This window comes from Staurois parvus, unplaced genomic scaffold (genome assembly GCF_062004578.1).
Source record: "Staurois parvus isolate SC_StPar_1 unplaced genomic scaffold, SC_StPar_1.0 ptg000293l, whole genome shotgun sequence".
NCBI classification, from domain to species: domain Eukaryota; kingdom Metazoa; phylum Chordata; class Amphibia; order Anura; family Ranidae; genus Staurois; species Staurois parvus.
This window is the reverse complement of record NW_028318089.1, coordinates 2,490,549-2,508,845: the sequence shown is the minus strand read 5'-3', so window position 1 is coordinate 2,508,845 and position 18,297 is coordinate 2,490,549. Positions and strand designations below refer to the sequence as shown.

The 18,297-nt window shown below is 42.3% G+C and overlaps 1 protein-coding gene across 1 annotated transcript in view; it reads left to right on the top strand.

Annotated features, from left to right (window-relative positions):
• The window catches only part of ST6GALNAC1 (ST6 N-acetylgalactosaminide alpha-2,6-sialyltransferase 1), a 99,124-nt gene extending 83,888 nt beyond the window's left edge, over positions 1 to 15,236 (top strand). The window contains exon 9 of the mRNA XM_089682631.1: positions 14,855 to 15,236. Within this exon, the coding sequence (XP_089538757.1) occupies positions 14,855 to 15,025 (171 nt within the window). The 3' untranslated portion in view covers positions 15,026 to 15,236. The remainder of the gene's footprint in view (positions 1 to 14,854) is intronic.
• The last annotated feature ends 3,061 nt before the right edge of the window (positions 15,237 to 18,297 follow it).

Here is an 18,297-nt window from a genome sequence, read left to right as displayed (position 1 = left end):
ATCAACCATAAAAAAGCATGAATGGCACAAAGAAAAGTTTCATTGTAACTCTTGGCCCATACACTCCTAAGAGTGGATGGGTGGTACATTCCTAAGAAGGGTACCTCTGGAGATGGCTGTAAAGGACCTGGCACCTGATTTACAAATATAGGCTGGCTAACGTTGGGGCACATCTTTAAACTGTATGCAGTGGAGGACTGTTGGGCTGCTAAGTAAGGGCAGTCTCTACTGGCATTAAAGCAGTAATAAACCCCAAAACAAACATTTATTATATTGCAGCTTACCAATTCTTAGATGTGATGGCAGTATTAGTTTTCTTTCTTCTACTTTCTTCTGGTGATTGGTCAAAGTAAATCTCTTGTTTTATGAAAACTCAAACTCTCCAGCAGAATGCATCAGTTTACAGGGATGAGGCGGACCATTTAACATTGGCAGGGTGGTTAATATGCCCAGTTTTTATTTATTGATGTAAACCTTTATCCCAAAGGTTATGTTTTTAGGTTTATAACCTCTTCTGCTTAATACTCCTGCTCCTCCTGCGTTATCATCTCCTCTCACCACTGCTACCAGGAGGGGTGGAGGTGAGTGGGGGATTAGGCTTTACCCCTGTCTGGGAGACCACATGACCAAGATACTCTATTGAGTCCTTAAACAAATTACATTTCTTGGGTTTTAACTTCAAGCCATAAAAAATTAATCTTTCAAACAATTTCTCCAAATGAATAAGATGCTTCTTGATGGAGGGAGGGTGAATAATTAGATAAATTAAGATATTTTCACAGTAGGTAGCAGGAGCATTTATCAGGCCAAAAGTACATTCTATTGAACTGAAATTGTCCTATAGGTGTTAAGAAAGCTATTTTCTTCTTGTCCTTCTCTGTCACTGGAATATGACAGTATCCACTAGCTAAGTCAAACGTGGGGAAATAACATGATTTTCATAACACAGTTAAAGATTCTTCAATTCTTGGCAGAGGATATACATTCCTTAAAGCATATCGAATCCCCCCCCCCAAAAAATAAAATATTGCAGCTTAACAGACCTTAAATGTGGTGGCTGCATTAGTTTTCCTTTATTAAAGTGATATTACAGGCTGATTTTTTTTAAATAACAAACATGTCATACTTGCTTTCTCTGTGCAGCGGTTTTGTACACAACAGCCCCTATCCTCCTCTTCTTGGGTCCCTCGCTGGTGCTCTTGGCCCCTCCCATCTGCCGAGTACCCCTAGAGCAAGCAACTTGCTATGAGAGCACCCAGGCAGGCTCCCTACTGAGCCACTACTCTCTCTGTCTATCTGAACACAGAGTGTGGCTCAGCTTCGCCCCACTCTTTTCTCATAGGTTCACTGACTGTGATTGACAGTAACACGAGCCAAATGGCTCCTGCTGCTGTCTCAGCCAATGAGGAGGGAGAGACCCATGAGAGCTGCTGCTCTTGTGCACATTGCAGGATTGAAAGGGGGCTCTGGTAAGTAGGGGAGGCTAGGGGGCTGTTGTACACACAAGGTGTTATGCCTTCATGCATAGAATGAGCCTTTACAACCAATTTAAGCATTTTTCCTTTATTTTCACCTAGTGATCAAGTCAGTGACACTTCCTGTCCTGGGGGGGTTCCACTCTATGGAAGAGTGATGGAGCCACCCTTGGACAGCAGCATTGTCAACTTGTGGAGAAGGGAGTGTTGGATGTACCAGCACATTTAGATAGACTTGACTAACAAAGCTAAAGCTTAGGTATGAATTTTATTTCTTAGTTACATTGATCCAGCTTGGATCAATGTAAGTATGCATATCTCATACCTGAGCGATCGCAGTGGAGGCTGCAGATTATTGTAGTAGTCGCCGCTACTAGAGTGATAAGCAGCAGTCTCCCGTGTCCAGTGCCCAGCAGCTGCCTTTCTGCATAGTAACCAAAGGGGACAACTCGCTCACTTGACTGGAGGGAAAGGACACTCCCGGAGGATAAGCACACCTGTGAATATGAATCTCAGGCGGCTGAGTGCTGCAGCTTCCTCCTGTCAGCGTTTTAACTCTTGATGTCAGGTAAAGATGCCAGAAGGGACCCATGCTGGTAACAGGCAGCAGAGAGAGACAACTACACAGTATAGAAGAATAGTCTTTTTTCATATTTCAGGTGTACAACCATTTTAAGCTCAGATATATTAGAATTTTTGGAAGCTCTCCAGCTTGCTTGGACAGAATAATTATGTCTCAGCTTGGTTAATTCATAACAAAAAAGTCCTTAGATCAGAAAGGATCTTACACAGTGTGATGGACTCCTGACACCCTGACTGGGTATCTCTGCCAAGAAGCTGCTTGCCAAGCTCTGGAACACAAGGCAAGTGACAAACTGTAGCTATCCCAAAGAACTGGACAACACCAGGTTTTGGAGTAAAAAGAAGAACTGCTTTATTAGAGAAACACACTGAATTTATACAAAAAACCATCAGATAAAGCTGGCCACAAATGCCAAAAGAATTTTCTTTCAAAAATCTTTTCTAAGAATTTGCATTCGAATTTGGCACCATTGCTGGGCCATAGTAACAGCCGATTTTCGAGCGACCGTCGAATTTGAGTGATCGGGCATGGAAATTTTTTGAACAACAAACAAATTTCTAATCAATGATGGGAGAATTGTGCGAGAAATATAATCAAGAAAGAAAGGAGCATGAGCTGTGACCTGGAAAGAAAAAAAAATTCTTGGCCACAAAAATTCTTTTCTGTAGCAACATGAGGTGAAATTAAAGGCTTGGTTGGTCAAATTTCAAAATCAATGGTGGCACCATCGCATTACAAAATTTCCAATTTTCTAAATAAAATTCATTCGGAATTCAACCTATGTATGGCCTGCATAAGAGCTAATCACATTATCATAGACAATGCCCAACCCAGACAGCCTGGCGCCCACATAGGACTACATTATACATAGAAAGCCATATGTTACAATGACAGTTCTTTCTGGATTACTTGAAAACACAACAAAACACAGAGATCTCCTGGCAATGGTTCTCCTGCAGCCCCAAGTCTGTGACACACAGATCCACAGCAGTAGGTGTTGGTGAGGAGAGACAATTTCAGGCTACTCTTGGCTGAGATTTCTTTAATCCATGATTTTCATATACTTAACAATGCTTGATGTGTTTATGATAGTGCTGGACCACAAAAAAGCCAAAAACGTGTCCTTTTGGATAAACCATGAGGTGCGTTTTCTTTAAGTGAAGCAGATCCATCATAAAAATATAATGTGTGTGGACCTTGTTCTGGTCCTAGACTACGAACTCTCATATTGCAGCAAAGGAAGTACACAACAGATAGTAAATATTTGGATGTGTACATAGGAGTGCTTGGCACAAATGTTAATTTCCTGTAATCGTTTTTTTAGATGTTTATTGGTCAAATATAATTAAATACGTCCAATGCGTTTCAAGCCCTGAAGAATGGTGTTGGGGGGGGGGCTTTTCCCTTGAAACGCATTGTTTTTTGTAACCATAAGACATTTCAAAGAGGCATTTAAGTGAAATGAAATTTTGGACCAGGCACTCCTCCATACACATCCAAGATATTCTCACCAGTGACAGTCCTTGTAAGTTTGAACAGAGAATTATACCCAATACGTGATGCTGACTGTCATTAAAGCACCAGACATGCATCAATTATTATAATTTAGAGCTGTATACAGGAAGCCAAGTTACAGTCTTTACCACTGACCTCCCTCTCTTGACCAAATGTCAACCGACTAACCATGAGCAAGCTGCAAATGTTATTACAGGCTGGGCTGATGACCTGAGCACCAACAAACAAGATGGTTGTGCCAACCAGCTGCCAAAAACATGCAATACAGATAAAAAGGTACCCCACAAACATTGCATGTTTAAGCTAAACTAAACCAACGTACATAGCAACTAAAGAACAATATGAATATGAATAAAACAATAACAATGAAGAAAAACATTCCTACTACACCGAGCATAGCAGTGCATTATGTTAAAAATATGCTATGTCCAATTTTTCATCTCTTGCTGTATATTGGCAGTCCAATTCGAAATGAATTGGTTGCTTTAATGCAATGCACATTAATAGAGAAAAAAACGTAGCACTACCCCCTTACTGGTTGCTTAGTAATTTTCGGGTTCCCTGTCAATCTGGACCTCTGTCTGAAAGCCCAACCTCTGCTGACACCACTGTATTCTTGTGACCAGAATAAGTCACCACTATAAAATTGAACATAGCTTGATCAAAAAGCCCGAAAATATGGCATATGCAGCAAATATAATCACTTGGCCACTTTAAGTAAAAGTAACAGCATCCACAGTACAGTACCAGTAACATTTATCAGGCTTGCTTTCAAAAATAATCTACTGCCTCAAATCTGAGATGATTGTTGAATCCCCAGTGAGCAAGAACAACTATCAATAAACAGTTAAGCTCACTGCGGGTCCTCAGAACCTAATGGCAAGGATTAGATTTGAAAATGGAGAGAAATCTTGTCTATAATCAACCAATGTCCCTTTAGAGACAATATGGATTCTTCTGCACGCTAGTTGCGGCCCAATAGGTGTGAAGATGATTTAAGGTGTAGATGATATATCCTCAGGATAATAACACAAAGGATAAGAAGGAAAACTAGGAGGAATAAGTACTTCTCCTCTTAATGGTAGTGCACTGACGCAAGGTCCCCTTTAAGGTACTAAACAAGGACAGATTTAAAGTAGTGAAGTGTAACAGTTGGTATAAGTGTCTGTGAGCAGGAACAACTCTCTCTGGGTGACAGGGGCCAAAGGCAACAGTAGTAGGAATCCCTTTCAGCTGGGAAGGGTGAATTTCCGTTTCAGTTGCCACTGCTGTATTCTGGCCTGCAGCTGTGTGTCCTGCGGTCAGCTTGGATGATTAGACTGTAATGCAAGCATTTTCCAATGATGGCAGCTGGGAGAACTAGGCCACAAACTGGGGTAACTATGTGTAATGTCCGCAACTATGTGCAGGTGGATAGCAGATATGATTAAACTGACAGTGTTTACTTAGTTAGTGGGAATATGGGACTTTCTCACCCAATCAATGGTGTCTGGCGGGTTTTTGTGGTCTGTCTTTCTCTGCAGATTGGGGGGTGCGCACAGAGTCTCCGATCCTGATTCGGTGTTCCGTCTGGTCTCCTGCTTGCTGGACAGCATGGCAAGACTGATGATCAGCAGGCTCTTATGGCTCCTCCTCCCTTTCTGACTCTGGCTCCGCGGCCTGGTCCAATACTCCAGCCATCAGCACACTTCCTCCTCTCTCGATCTCTTCCCTCTCACTTCCTACTCAGTCTCCTGGGCTTTTAGATATATATGCCCCCACCTACACGCTACCTCCCTTGGGAAATGCAGTCCCTGGGTGCTCTGCTCCCCAGTGAAGTTCTGCTGTTCAGCATGCAAGTTCCAGAAGGCTGGTCTGCCAAGTGTGATTGCCCCTGACTGGCAGGCCACCACCATCTAATGTCTGTTTTAATACACTTCATCTAACACTATATCAATGGGTTACATACACATTAATATGCAAATATTAAGGTTGGAATTTGGTGCATTTATGATCACTGTGTAGTTCTTATATGATTTTGGAACTTGAAAAAGGCCCACATCAAGAACTAGTCTTTGGAGAAAGGGGGTGTGTACGCTTTAAAAGTAAGCCAACAGAGCTGTAATGTCCTAGCCACACTCTAAAATGACATTTGCTTACTGAGGCTACTTGTAATGAAATAAGAATGGAGAGATTCAAGTGTGATTAAAACCTTCATAAATATACATCTTTACCATACAATAAATGCCAAGCAAGCCAGTGTTCTTTTCAGAGTAATGCCTTTTTTGTACACAATTTAGACAGTAATATATGTCAAACAATTCATATTCATCAATAGTGCTATTATGTCCTTGCTGATGTGTCATCAGCAATCTATTTCCTTAAAGTGGAAACCAGTGTGTAGATTTACAGTTTGCTGTAATATGTTTCTGAGGCTTATTTTACAAATTATGACTATTTGAAAAGTAAAAATCCACAGACCAAACAACTTGGCTAGCATGCAGGATTATTGGAGCTTGTTAGTTAAGCTGGAGATTAGTTTCAATACAATACCTGTTTCCAGGACATGCCTCCCTTCTGTTTGTACTGTTTTTGAAGGTAAAAACAAAATCCTTGGGAAATTGTAAGTGTTTGAGCAAGGTAATCATCTCCATCTCACCAGAAACAGACAGGACATGTATTACAGGTTAAAAGTGATGTCCTGTAAATAACTTCTACAAAAAGAAGCAGACATTGATAAATATATAAACTATATTGCCTGCCTTCACATGCACATGAACTTTAATGGCTTCCCAGTCTTAGTCTGTAGGGTTCAATATTGAGTTGGCCCACCCTTTGCAGCTATACAGCTTTAACTCTTCTGGGAAGGCTGTCCACAAGGTTTAGGAGGGTGTCTATGGGAATGTTTGACCATTCTTCCAGAAGAGCATTTGTGAGGTCAAGCACTGATGTCGGACGAGAAGGCCTGGCCCTCAGTCTCTGCTCTAATTCATCCCAAAGGTGTTCTGTTGGGTTGAGGTCAGGACTCTGTGCAGGCCAGTCAAGTTCCCCCACCCAAAACTCACTCACCCATGTCTTTATGGACCTAGTTTTGACCTAGTTTTGTGTAATGGTGCTCAGTCATGTTGGAACAGTAAGGGGCCACCCCCAAACTATTCCCACAAAGTTGGGAGCATGAAATTGTCCAAAATGTTTTTGTATGCTGACACCTTAAGAGTTCCCTTCACTGGAACTAATGGGCCAAACCCAGCGCCTGAAAAGCAACCCCACATCACAATCCCCCCTCCACTAAACTTTCCACTCGACATAATGCAGTCAGGCAAGTACCATTCTCCTGGCAAACTCAGACAAGTCCATCGGATTACCAGACAAAGAAGTGTGATTCATCACTCCAGAGAACATGTCTCCACTGCTCTAGAGTCCAGTGGCGGCATACTTTACACCACTGCATCCAACATCTTTCATTGCACTTAGTGATGTAAAGCTTGGATAAAGCTGCTCGGCCATGGAAACCCATTCCATGAAGCTCTCTATGCACTGTTGTTGTGCTAATCTGAAGGCCACACGAAGTTTGGAGGTCTTTAGCTATTGACTCTGCAGATGGTTGGCGACTTCTGCGCACTTCAGCATGCACTGACCCCGCTCTGTCATGTTACGTGGCCTACCACTTCGTGGCTGAGTTGCTGTTGTTCCCAGTTGCTTCCACTTTGTTATAATACCACTAACAGTTGACTGTGAAATATTTAGTAGCAAGGAAATTTCACGGATGGACTTATTGCACAGATGACAACCTATCACGGTACCACGCTTGGATTCACTGAGCTCCTGAGAGCGACCCATTCTTTCACAAATGTTTGTAGAAGCAGTCTGCATGCCTAGGGGCTTGATTTTATACACCTGTGGCCATGAAGGTGATTGAAACACCTGAATCCAATGATCTGGAGGGCTGTCCCAATACTTTTGGCAATATAGTGTATATAAATATATCTAAATATATACAGTCATGGCCGAAATTGTTGGCACCCTTGATATTTTTCCTGAAAATCAAGTATTTCACACAAAAAAGGTATTGCATTAACACATGTTTTGCTATACACATGTTTATTCCCTTTGTATGTATTGGAACAAATATAAAACAGAGGCAGAAAAGCAAATATGACATAATGTCACACAAAACCCCAAAAATGGGCTGGACAAAAGTATTGGCACCCTTAACTTAATATTTGGTTGCACACCCTTTGGAAAACATAACTGAAATCAGTCGCTTCCTATAACCATCAATAAGCTTCTGACACCTCTCACCCGGAATTTTGGACCACTCTTCCTTTGCAAACAGCTCCAGGTCTCTCTTATTGGAAGGACACCTTTTCCCAACAGCAATTTTAAGATCTCTCCACAGGTGTTCAATGGGATTTAGATCTGGGCTCATTGCTGGCCACTTCAGAACTCTCCAGCGCTTCTTTGCCATCCATTTCTGAGTGCTTTTTGACGTATGTTTGGGGTCATTGTCCTGCTGGAAGACCCAGGATCTTGGACGCAAACCCAGCTTTCTGACACTGGGCCCTACAGTGCGACCCAAAATCCTTTGGTAATCCTCAGATTTCATGATGCCTTGCACACAGTCAAGGCACCCAGTGCCAGAGGCAGCAAAACAACCCCAAAACATCATTGAACCTCCACCATATTTTACCGTAGGTACTGTGTTTTGTTCTTTGTAGGCCTCATTCCGTTTTCGGTAAACAGTAGAATGATGTGCTTTACCGAAAAGCTCTATCTTGGTCTCATCTGTCCACAAGACGTTTTCCCAGAAGGCTTTTGGCTTACTCAAGTACATTTTGGCAAACTGTAGTCTTGCTTTTTTATGTCTCTGTGTCAGCAGTGGGGTCCTCCTGGGTCTCCTGCCATAGCGTTTCATTTCATTTAAATGTCGACGGATAGTTCGCGCTGACACTGATGCTCCCTGAGCCTGCAGGACAGCTTGAATGTCTTTGGAACATGTTTGGGGCTGCTTATCCACCATCCGGACTATTCTGCGTTGCAATCTTTCATCAATTTTCCTCATCCGTCCACGACCAGGGAGATTAGCTACAGTGCCATGGGTTGCAAACTTCTTGATAATGTTGCGCACTGTGGACAAAGGCAAATCTAGTTCTCTGGAGATGGACTTGTAACCTTGAGATTGTTGATATTTTGCCACAATTTTGGTTCTCAGGTCCTCAGACAGTTCTCGTCTCCTCTTTCTGTTGTCCATGCTTAGTGTGGCACAGACAGACACACAATGCAAAGGTTAAGTGAACGTCTCTCCTTTTTATCTGCTTTCAGGTGTGATTTCTATATTGCCCACACCTGTTACTTGCCCCAGGTGAGTTTACAGGAGCATCACATGCTTGTAACATTCTTATTTATCCGCAGTTGTGAAAGGGTGCCAATACTTTTGTCCAGCCCATTTTTGGAGGTTTGTGTGACATTATGTCGAATTTGCTTTCTTTCCTCCCTTTTTTTGTTTTGTCCCAATACACACAAAGGGAATAAACATGTGTATAGCAAAACATGTGTTAATGCAATACGTTTCGTGAGAAATACATGATTTCCTGGAGAAATATCAAGGGTGCCAACAATTTCGGCCATGACTGTATATATATATATATATATATATATATATATATATCTGTGCAAAAGTTATGGGCAGCTGTGAAAAAAATGCTATAAATTAGGAATGAAACCATCACTTCCAGAAATTCTTATTTACGCTGAAGAGAGTTCTTAATGACATTGGCTGTATATTTGGGGTCATTCTCCTGCTGCAGAATAAATTTGGGGCCAATCACATGCCTCACCGATGGTATGGCATGTTGGATAAGTATCTGCCTGTATTTCTCAGCATTGAGGGCACTATTGATCCTGACCAAATCTCCAACTCCATTTCAAGAAATGCAGCCCCAAACTTACAAAGAATCTTCACCAGGCTTCCCTGTTGCCTGCAGACACTCATTATTGTACCGCTCTGCAGCTCTTTGCAGACACACTGCCTCTTGCTACAGCCAAATATTTCAAATTTTGGCTCAGTCTAGAGCACCTGCTGCCATTTTTCTGCTCCCCAGTTCCTATGTTTTCATGCATAGTTGACTTGCTTTTCCTTGTTTTCACATCAGAGGTAGGTTTTTTTGGTGCAATTCTACCATGAAGACCACTTCTTGCCAGACAGTAGATGGGTGTTCCTACTGTAGATCCCACTGGTTTCCACCGGTTCTTTGCTGGTGGCGCTGCTGGATATCTTTTGATATCAAAGGGAAATAAGCATGATGTGTCTTTCATCTGCTGCATTAACCACTTAAGCTCCGGAAGGTTTTACCCCTTCATGACCAGGCAATGTTTTGCTAGTTTGCACTGCACTATTTTAACAGGTGATTGTGCGGTCATGCAACACTGTACGCAAATGAAATTTATATAATTTGTTCACACAAATAGATCTTTCTTTTGGCGGTATTTGATCACCACTGTGATTTTTATATTTTTATTATATCAGCGAAAAAAGACCACAAATTTAGAAAATAAAATATATTATACTTTCTACTATAAAACATATCCAATAAAACATTTAAAAAATCAAATTTCTTCACAAATTTAGGCCAAAATGTATTTTGCTTTATGTTTTAATAAAAAAACCCCAATAAGTGTACAGTGCCTTGAAAAAGTATTCATACCCTTTGAAATTTTCCACATTTTGTCATGTTACAACCAAAAAACGTAAATGTATTTTATTGGGATTTTATGTGCTAGACCAACAGAAAGTGGAACATAATTGTGAAGGGAAGAAAAATGATAAATGGTTTTCAAAATTTGTCAAAATTTATTGGAACCAATTGCCTTCAGAAGTCCCCTAATTAGTAAATAGAGTCCACCTGTGTGTAATTTAATCTCAGTATAAATACAGCTGTTCTGTGAAGCCCTCAGAGGTTTGTTAGAGAACATTAGTGAACAAACAGCATCATGAAGGCCAAGGAACACACCAGACAGGTCAGCGATAAAGTTGTGGAGAAGTTTAAAGCAGGGTTAGGTTATAAACAAATATCTCAAGGTTTGAACATCTCATAAAGCACTGGTTAATCCATCATCCAAAAATGGAAAGAATATGGTACAATTGCAAACCTACCAAGACATGGCCGTCCACCTAAACTGACAGGCTTGGCAAGGAGAGCTTAATCAGAGGAGCAGCCAAGAGGCCCATGGTAACTCTGGAGGAGCTGCAGAGATTCACAGCTCAGGTGGGAGAATCTGTCCACAGGACAGCTATTAGTCGTGCACTCCACAAGTCTGGCCTTTATGGAAGAGTGGCAAAAAGAAAGCCATTGTTGAAAGAAAGCCATAAGAAGTCTCGTTTGCAGTTTTCGAGAAGCCATTTGGGAGACACAGCAAACATGGAGAAGAAGTTGCTCCGGTCAGATGAGACCAAAATTTTACTTTTTGTCCAAAAAGCAAAATGCTATGTGTGGTGGAAAACTAACACTTCACATCACCCTGAACACACCATCCCCACCATGGTGGTGACAGCATCATGTTGTGGGGATGCTATTCTTCAGCCGGGACAGGGAAGCTGGTCAGAGTTGATGGAAAGATGGATGGAGCCAAATACAAGGCAATCATAGTGTCTACAAACTATGGTATATATACTGGAATTTACTTTTTTTTATACTAGTAATGGCAGTGATCAGCGACTTTGAGTGGGTAAGCTGATACTAGCTGACTTTGGTCATGAACTGACTAACTAACACTCATCACCAGTGAAACTAATATAGTGATCAGTGATAATACTATACGTTGTCATTGTACTAATGCCACTGGCTGGGATCTGGTTAACATAACGGGGTAATCAAGGGGTTAATTGTGTGCCTAACAAGTGTTAATGTGTGTAATACATGCTGCTTTCTACAAAATATCAGGGAGATGAAACAGAGATTGTTTTCTAATCACAGCGGAAGTCGGCTTGGGGGGGGGGGAGGGGGTTTGGGATGATGGTATGCCCTGAACTCGAAAGCAGTACCTGTATGTCACTGTGACTGTAGGAGCCGCCTGTCCACAGTATAATGTGGACCGGAGGTCCTGAAGTGGTTACGTTTCCTTGGCCGACCGCTGCATCTATGGTCCTCAATGTTGCCTGTTTCTTTCTGCATCTTCAAAGGAGCTTGAGGAATTGAATTGATGCTGGCTTGAAGCCAAAGGGTAGTCACACCAAATATTGATTTGATTAATCCTTTTCCTGTTTGCTCAGTTTGCATTTTGTAAATTGATAAAAAGAAACATTTATAATATATAATTTTGAAATCACTCTTACTTTACAGCATTTCTTCACACCTGCCTATAACTTTTGCACAGTACTATATACACTGCTCAAAAAAGTAAAGGAACACTCTTTAATCAGAGTACAGCATTAAATTAATTGAACTCCTGGGATATTGATCTGGCCAGTTAAGTAGCAGAAGGGGTTGTTAATCAGTTTCAGCTGCTTTGGTGTTAATGAAATTACAAAAGGTGTACTAGATGGGCAACAATGAGACAACCCCCAAAACAAAAGTGGCTTTACAGGTAGAGACCACTGACATTTTGTTCCCTACTCATCTTTTCTGACTGTTTTTAACTAGATTTGCATTTGGCTAGGGTCAATGCCACTACTGGTAGCATGAGATGATACCTGGACCCTACAGAGGTTGCACAGGCAGTCCAACGCCTCCAGGATGGCACATCAATACATGCCATTGCCAGAAGGTTTGCTGTGTCTCCCAGAACAGTCTCAAGAGCATGGAGGAGATTCCAGGAGACAGGCAGTTACTCTAAGAGAGCTGGACAGGGCCATAGAAGGTCCTTAACCCATCAGCAGGACCGGTATCTGCTCTTTTGTGCAAGGAGGAACAGGATGAGCACTGCCAGAGCCCTACAAAATGACCTCCAGCAGGCCACTGATATGAATGTCTCTGACCAAACAATCAGAAACAGACTTCATGAGGGTGGCCTGAGGGCCTGCCGTCCTCTATGCCCACGCCCACTGCACCATAGAACTCGAGTGGCATTTGCCATAGAACACCAGAATTGGCAGGTCCACCACTGGCGCCCTGTGCTTTTCACAGATGAGAGCAGGTTCCCCCTGAGCACATGGGACAGACGTGAAAGGGTCTGGAGAAGCCGTGGAGAACGTTATGCTGTCTGTAACATCGTTCATGACCGTTTTGATGGTGGCTCAGTGATGGTCTGGGGAGGCATATCCATAGAGGGACGCACAGACCTCTACAGGCTATACAATGGCACCCTGACTGCCATTAGGTAATGGGATAAAATCCTTGGACCCATTTTCAGAACTTACACTGGTGCAGTTGGTCCTGGGTTCCTCCTGGTGCACAACAATGCCCGGCCACATGTGTCAAGAGTATGCAGGCAGTACCTGGAGGATGAAGGAATTGATACCACGATCACCTGACCTAAATCCAAAAGAACACTTCTGGGATATCATGTTTCAGTGACACTGGTCCCACCATTTATGAGCCACTGCTGTCATTCTCTCAGAGAGCTGTCTGCGAGAAAAAGGACTGCTCTGGATAAAAGGCAGGGCTGTCTGAGTTAAAAACACGTGATTGTTAGAATGCAGGGCAGTCCTAGCAACCAATCACCAACTTGCATCTACCACCCTCTGTCCAGACCCACTGTATCTCCAGCCCTCTGCACTGTCTGTGTAAGGTAAGACAGGAGGAGGGGCGATATGAGGGGGAGCTGAGGACAGTATTGAGGCACTGTGGGGGGAGCTGAGGACAGTAAATGGACGCTTTGGGGGAGGAGCTGAGGATACTAATGGGGCATTGTGGGAGGGGTTGAGCGTTGGGGGGGTCTGAGGACAGTAATGAGGCACATTGGGGGGAGCTAAGGACAGTAATGGGGGAGACTGAGAACATTAATGGGGGGGTGCGAGGACATCAATGAGGGGGATTGAAGACAGTAATTGGGGGACTGGGAACAGTAATTGGGTGGCTTGAGGACAGTAATGGCGGCCTGAGAAGAGTAATTGGAGGGACTGAGGACAGTAATGGGGGGATTGAGGACAGTAATTGGGGGCCTGAGGACAGTAACCGAGGGGCTGAGGACATTAATCAGGTCGCTGAGGACATTAATGGGGTCACTGAGGACATTATTAGGGGGGGACTGAGGACACTGAAGATATTATTAGGGATAGAGCTACACCAATGTGAAGGCCTGCTCAGTGCCCTAGACCCATTTTCCTGCTGGGGGGGGTGACACCATGTTTTACCGCACCAGGTAACACCAACCCTAGTGATGCTACTGGGTTTTGATCTACTTTGGAGAGGTTTTCTCTCATTATCTCTTGTGCCAGAGACAGAAAGTGCAATGAGTCACAGGTAAAAAAAAACACTTGACATCCGTTTAACCACTCCCAACTCTATCCAAAAGAATACAAAAACATATATACACACACAACACATATACTTTATACAAAAAATGAAATGCTCATATACAAATACCCTTTATTGAAATAACTTGCTTGCAAATTTACTAGCACAAGTCTGATCAAAAATGAATTCCTTTCTCCCCGTGAATACGAAAACAATGTTGTCTCCCAACCAACAGTCATGCAGTCCTGCACACTCAATCACACCCTGTGGTTCAGTGTATATCCCTAATCCCACCCATAAGGGGCAAATCAGCATGGATGCTCCAATGGCACACAGTCCATGCCTTCCACCTTGTAAACTGCAGTTCTAGGAATGAGAAAAAAAAGAGATGCAGCTGAATTTACAGTGATACAGTATTTGTAAATTGCAAGCTCAATTAGAACAGGTGGAAGAAAGGACTGATCATGTAGAGAGGAAAGTAGGGGAATATGCGGCCACACATAATGACCTAGTAAATGGCCACTCTACAGATATTCAATGGCTTAAAGACAAAGTCTCTGGTTTAGATAACAGATCTCACAGGAACAACCTGCAATTACCTCCCAGAGCTTATTTCCTACATACAGCAAATTCTTAATCTAATACTACCTCTTGAACAGCCTCAGAACCTTATTATAGACCAGACGCACAGAATTTTGACACCAAGACATCTCCCTGACTCAGTACCCAGAGATGCATTAGCCAGGGTATATTGTTTTTCACACCAAGGATATTATTGTACTGAGGATACTGTAATGCATAGAGATATTTCTGGACAAAAAAAAAATCAGTAAATGGTCAACAACCTCTCTAAGGTTCCTGACCTTTGGCATTACATCCACTTTAATACATGTGTTCTTATTTTTTAGGTCAGTGCCTATGGCTTCATGACCCATGACTACAGAAATTATTCTAATCATTACTACGACAAGGAAAAAACAGAAGTAACTTTCTACATAAATCATGATTATCTTATGGAGAAAGATATGTGGGCACAGTTGCACCGTGAAAATATCATCAAACTCTACCAACGGACATAGGCCAGTTTTAGCTTCCTTTGTATGAGAACTTCAGTGAATGGATCTCCTGTGGTCCAGGGTTTGATCAACGCCAGTGCTTGACGTTCATATTGCATGTTGGAATATCCTGAGTGCACTGATTTCTTCAACAATCCAAAACTTACAGAAAACCTAAAAGACACATCTATCAATGACTGATATTTAATTTTTCAGTAAAATGAATATTCTTTAATTGTTTCTTCCTGTGTTTTTCATGAGAAAAGTTATGGTTTTGTTGGGAACATATTAAAACAATTGGTGTACAAAGTAGAAGCAAGGTGGGTGACATCACCTTGGCAGTCATTTCACAGATAGGCAGATCTAACCTTTGAAGGAATATTAGGCTGAACTCCAGGCAGATATAAAAACAACACCAAATATTGTAGTTATATATGCATCACAGTAGTATTAAACTCTCAGCGTTTTTTAGTTTAACACTTCGAACATGATAAAATAAACATTCCCCAGTAAACTATTTGTTAAAGTGTTCCTAAACCCACAACAGTAAAATTAGCCTGTATATGCAGTAAAGCATGCTTGTTATACTCACTGTGGAACCTAAGGGGTTAATCCCCTGAATTGTGTTAAAAGGCTGTTTGATCCTTTGTTCTCTGTTCCTCCCCTTTTTCAAGCGACCACCTCTTACCTCCAGACTGAACCATAGGCATGCACATGCTGAGCTTGGTGTGTATTGCTAGAGAGGTTTTTTTTTTTTCTTGGGAGAGTGCATGTGATCAGCACTGGGCCAATCAGCACTGTCCAGACAGAGGTCAGGGGATTTGCATCCTCCTACAACAGAAAGAAAACTCCTCTTACAAGCTTTAGCTAGTGCTGGACTGGACACAGATAGAAGCCACAAGACTGCTCTAACTGCTGATAAGAAAATGTATTTAGCAGTTTATATTTACTAAAATAATTGCACTTCCATGTTTTGTGTACTGTGGGAGACCAGATATAGTGAATGCGGGGTCCTGGGTTTAGTAATACTTTAAAATTCTTACTCCAGTGCTTGCAGTTTGCAACTTTCAATGCTACTGGCTCCTACTCTCTCAATGCTGCTTCCCTGAACTTCACAGGAAAGAGTTAACAGTGGATGGTGCAGTCTCTAGTCAGTCTGTTAGCTTGAATAAGGGAGGCGGAGGAGCAGGAGAGTGCCTTGCCATCCTAGGCTATGGGTCTCTGTACTTCTATTGATGCACACAGTGTAGGGAGACACATCTTTAGTCCCTGCATGCAAGGGTGACTCCATAGGATGCTGCAGGAGAAAGGAATCACCCTGAAACAGAAAACCTGGGGACGTGATCATTTCATAAAGCTTAAACTGGAACATAGGCAAGAATTGAACAATGAAGAAGCTTAAAGTGTTAAAAAAAAACACAGTTTATTATCACTTTAAAAATCATTGTAAATACCTGAATTTGACATGTAGTTTTCTGCACAGTACACATGGAGAGAGAGGGGCTACTTGATAATGCTTGTCCCTAGTGGTTGCTATGCAAGCCTCTTGATACCTCTGACACTTTGGGTTCAGGCATATTTTAACAGTATTGGATAATAATGTAAGAGGCACAATTCTTCAGTAACACCTCTATACTATTCTTGTTCAAAAGAGTAGGCCACAAGAATAGGTTTAGGACAGCCTTTTTCACCCAGGATCAGGCACCCCGGGGTGCCTTCAGGTTTCTTCAGGGGTGCCTTGGCAAAATGCCTAAAAATTGCCCAAAAACTGTATACAAGCCATCAGGTGGCTCAAGCCTGCCTTTTAGTTACACAAAGCCACAGGTTTTCTTCATCAGTACAACTCTTTAGCTGTCACCGACACAAAAACCAATGATGTTATCAGTTGATGAGAAGGGCATCGGGCAATTGCACAGCATCCTTGTTTGCCCTTCCCCTGCCCCTCTCCATTGCCACTGGGGTCACACTAGTTGAGTGAGACAGACAAACTGAGGAAGAGGAGAAACAATGGAATACTAATCAGTACCAGTGTGCCAAGCTGTATTTGCTTTGGAAGAATAAATCAGCTTTAACTCTGGGTGTCCCACATGTGCAGGTGTTGCTGTGTTCTATAAAACTATTAGTTTAGTTTTTTACATTTCGTAATGGGTGCCTCAAGATTGTGCAGAATTTTAAAGTGTGCCTTGACTGAAAAAAGGTTGAGAAACACTGGTTTAGGATATACAACCCCAGTTAACACATAAATATAGAACACTAATAAAATAGGAATAATCAGTTATCAACGTTTAACAAATTATACAGACATAAGTATTAAGCTTCAACTATTAAACTGCCACACCAGCAGCAAGAGGGGGAAGAAAAGGCTTGTTGACCCATCAGCTCCCTCTAGGCCACCGGCGCTACAATGGTGGATGCAGAGAATTATGTAAATGTGTACTTCGAAATAAATAGACATAAGTATCCTAATTTGAATAATAATGGCCTTATTAGAGAAGAGGTTTAACTAGAGATACAGCGCTGAGCAAACTAGTGGAGCTATATAAATCCTGTATAATAATAGAGATTGCAAATTTAGTCCTGTGATGTTTAAAGTTCCTGATCTGGTGATGTCCGTTGTCTTCTGCTAGCAATGGTGTGGCCCATAAATAGTAGTGAAGATCTCCTGATATGGAGGTGTAAAGGTGTCTGCATGCAGTGTCTCTAGAGTGATGCCAGAAAGAGGTTGGGTAGCCAACCACTCACCAATCCCATGGATAGCATGGCCTCCTACGAACAAGAGTTCTTATAGAGGCTTTTGGCTGTTTGCAGGGATGTGCAGAGTTACCTCCTGAACGCCTGTCAGCTCAGTGTGCAGAGATGTATGTATGTATGTATGTATGTATGAAGACCGGATAATGACAGTCCTGATGCAGAGAAGCTGATGTGATCCCAGTGTGGGGATCGGCATTACCGCTGTGCTGATGTGTGGAGTCCTGCAGCAGTAGGCAAACAATCTGTCTCTGGAGGAGAGCAGCAGTCCCCCCTGTGTTCAGCTATGAATATTACACCAAGAGAGCGAGACAGTTCCCTGTTGTAGAAAATACAGTATCTGTTCTCCCAGCAACCTTCTGGTTCCCCAGCTCTCTGGTAGTTGTAGTTCAATCAGCACTCAGAAATACAGTATGTATTGGCTATACGACTACAGGTTCCAAGATCCTCTGCTGTCAGAAGAACTGGATCCACTCTGTTAACAGGATGTGATGTAGCAATTCCATTACTGGGCACTAGGAGGAAAAGGATTAACCATAGTCTCATCT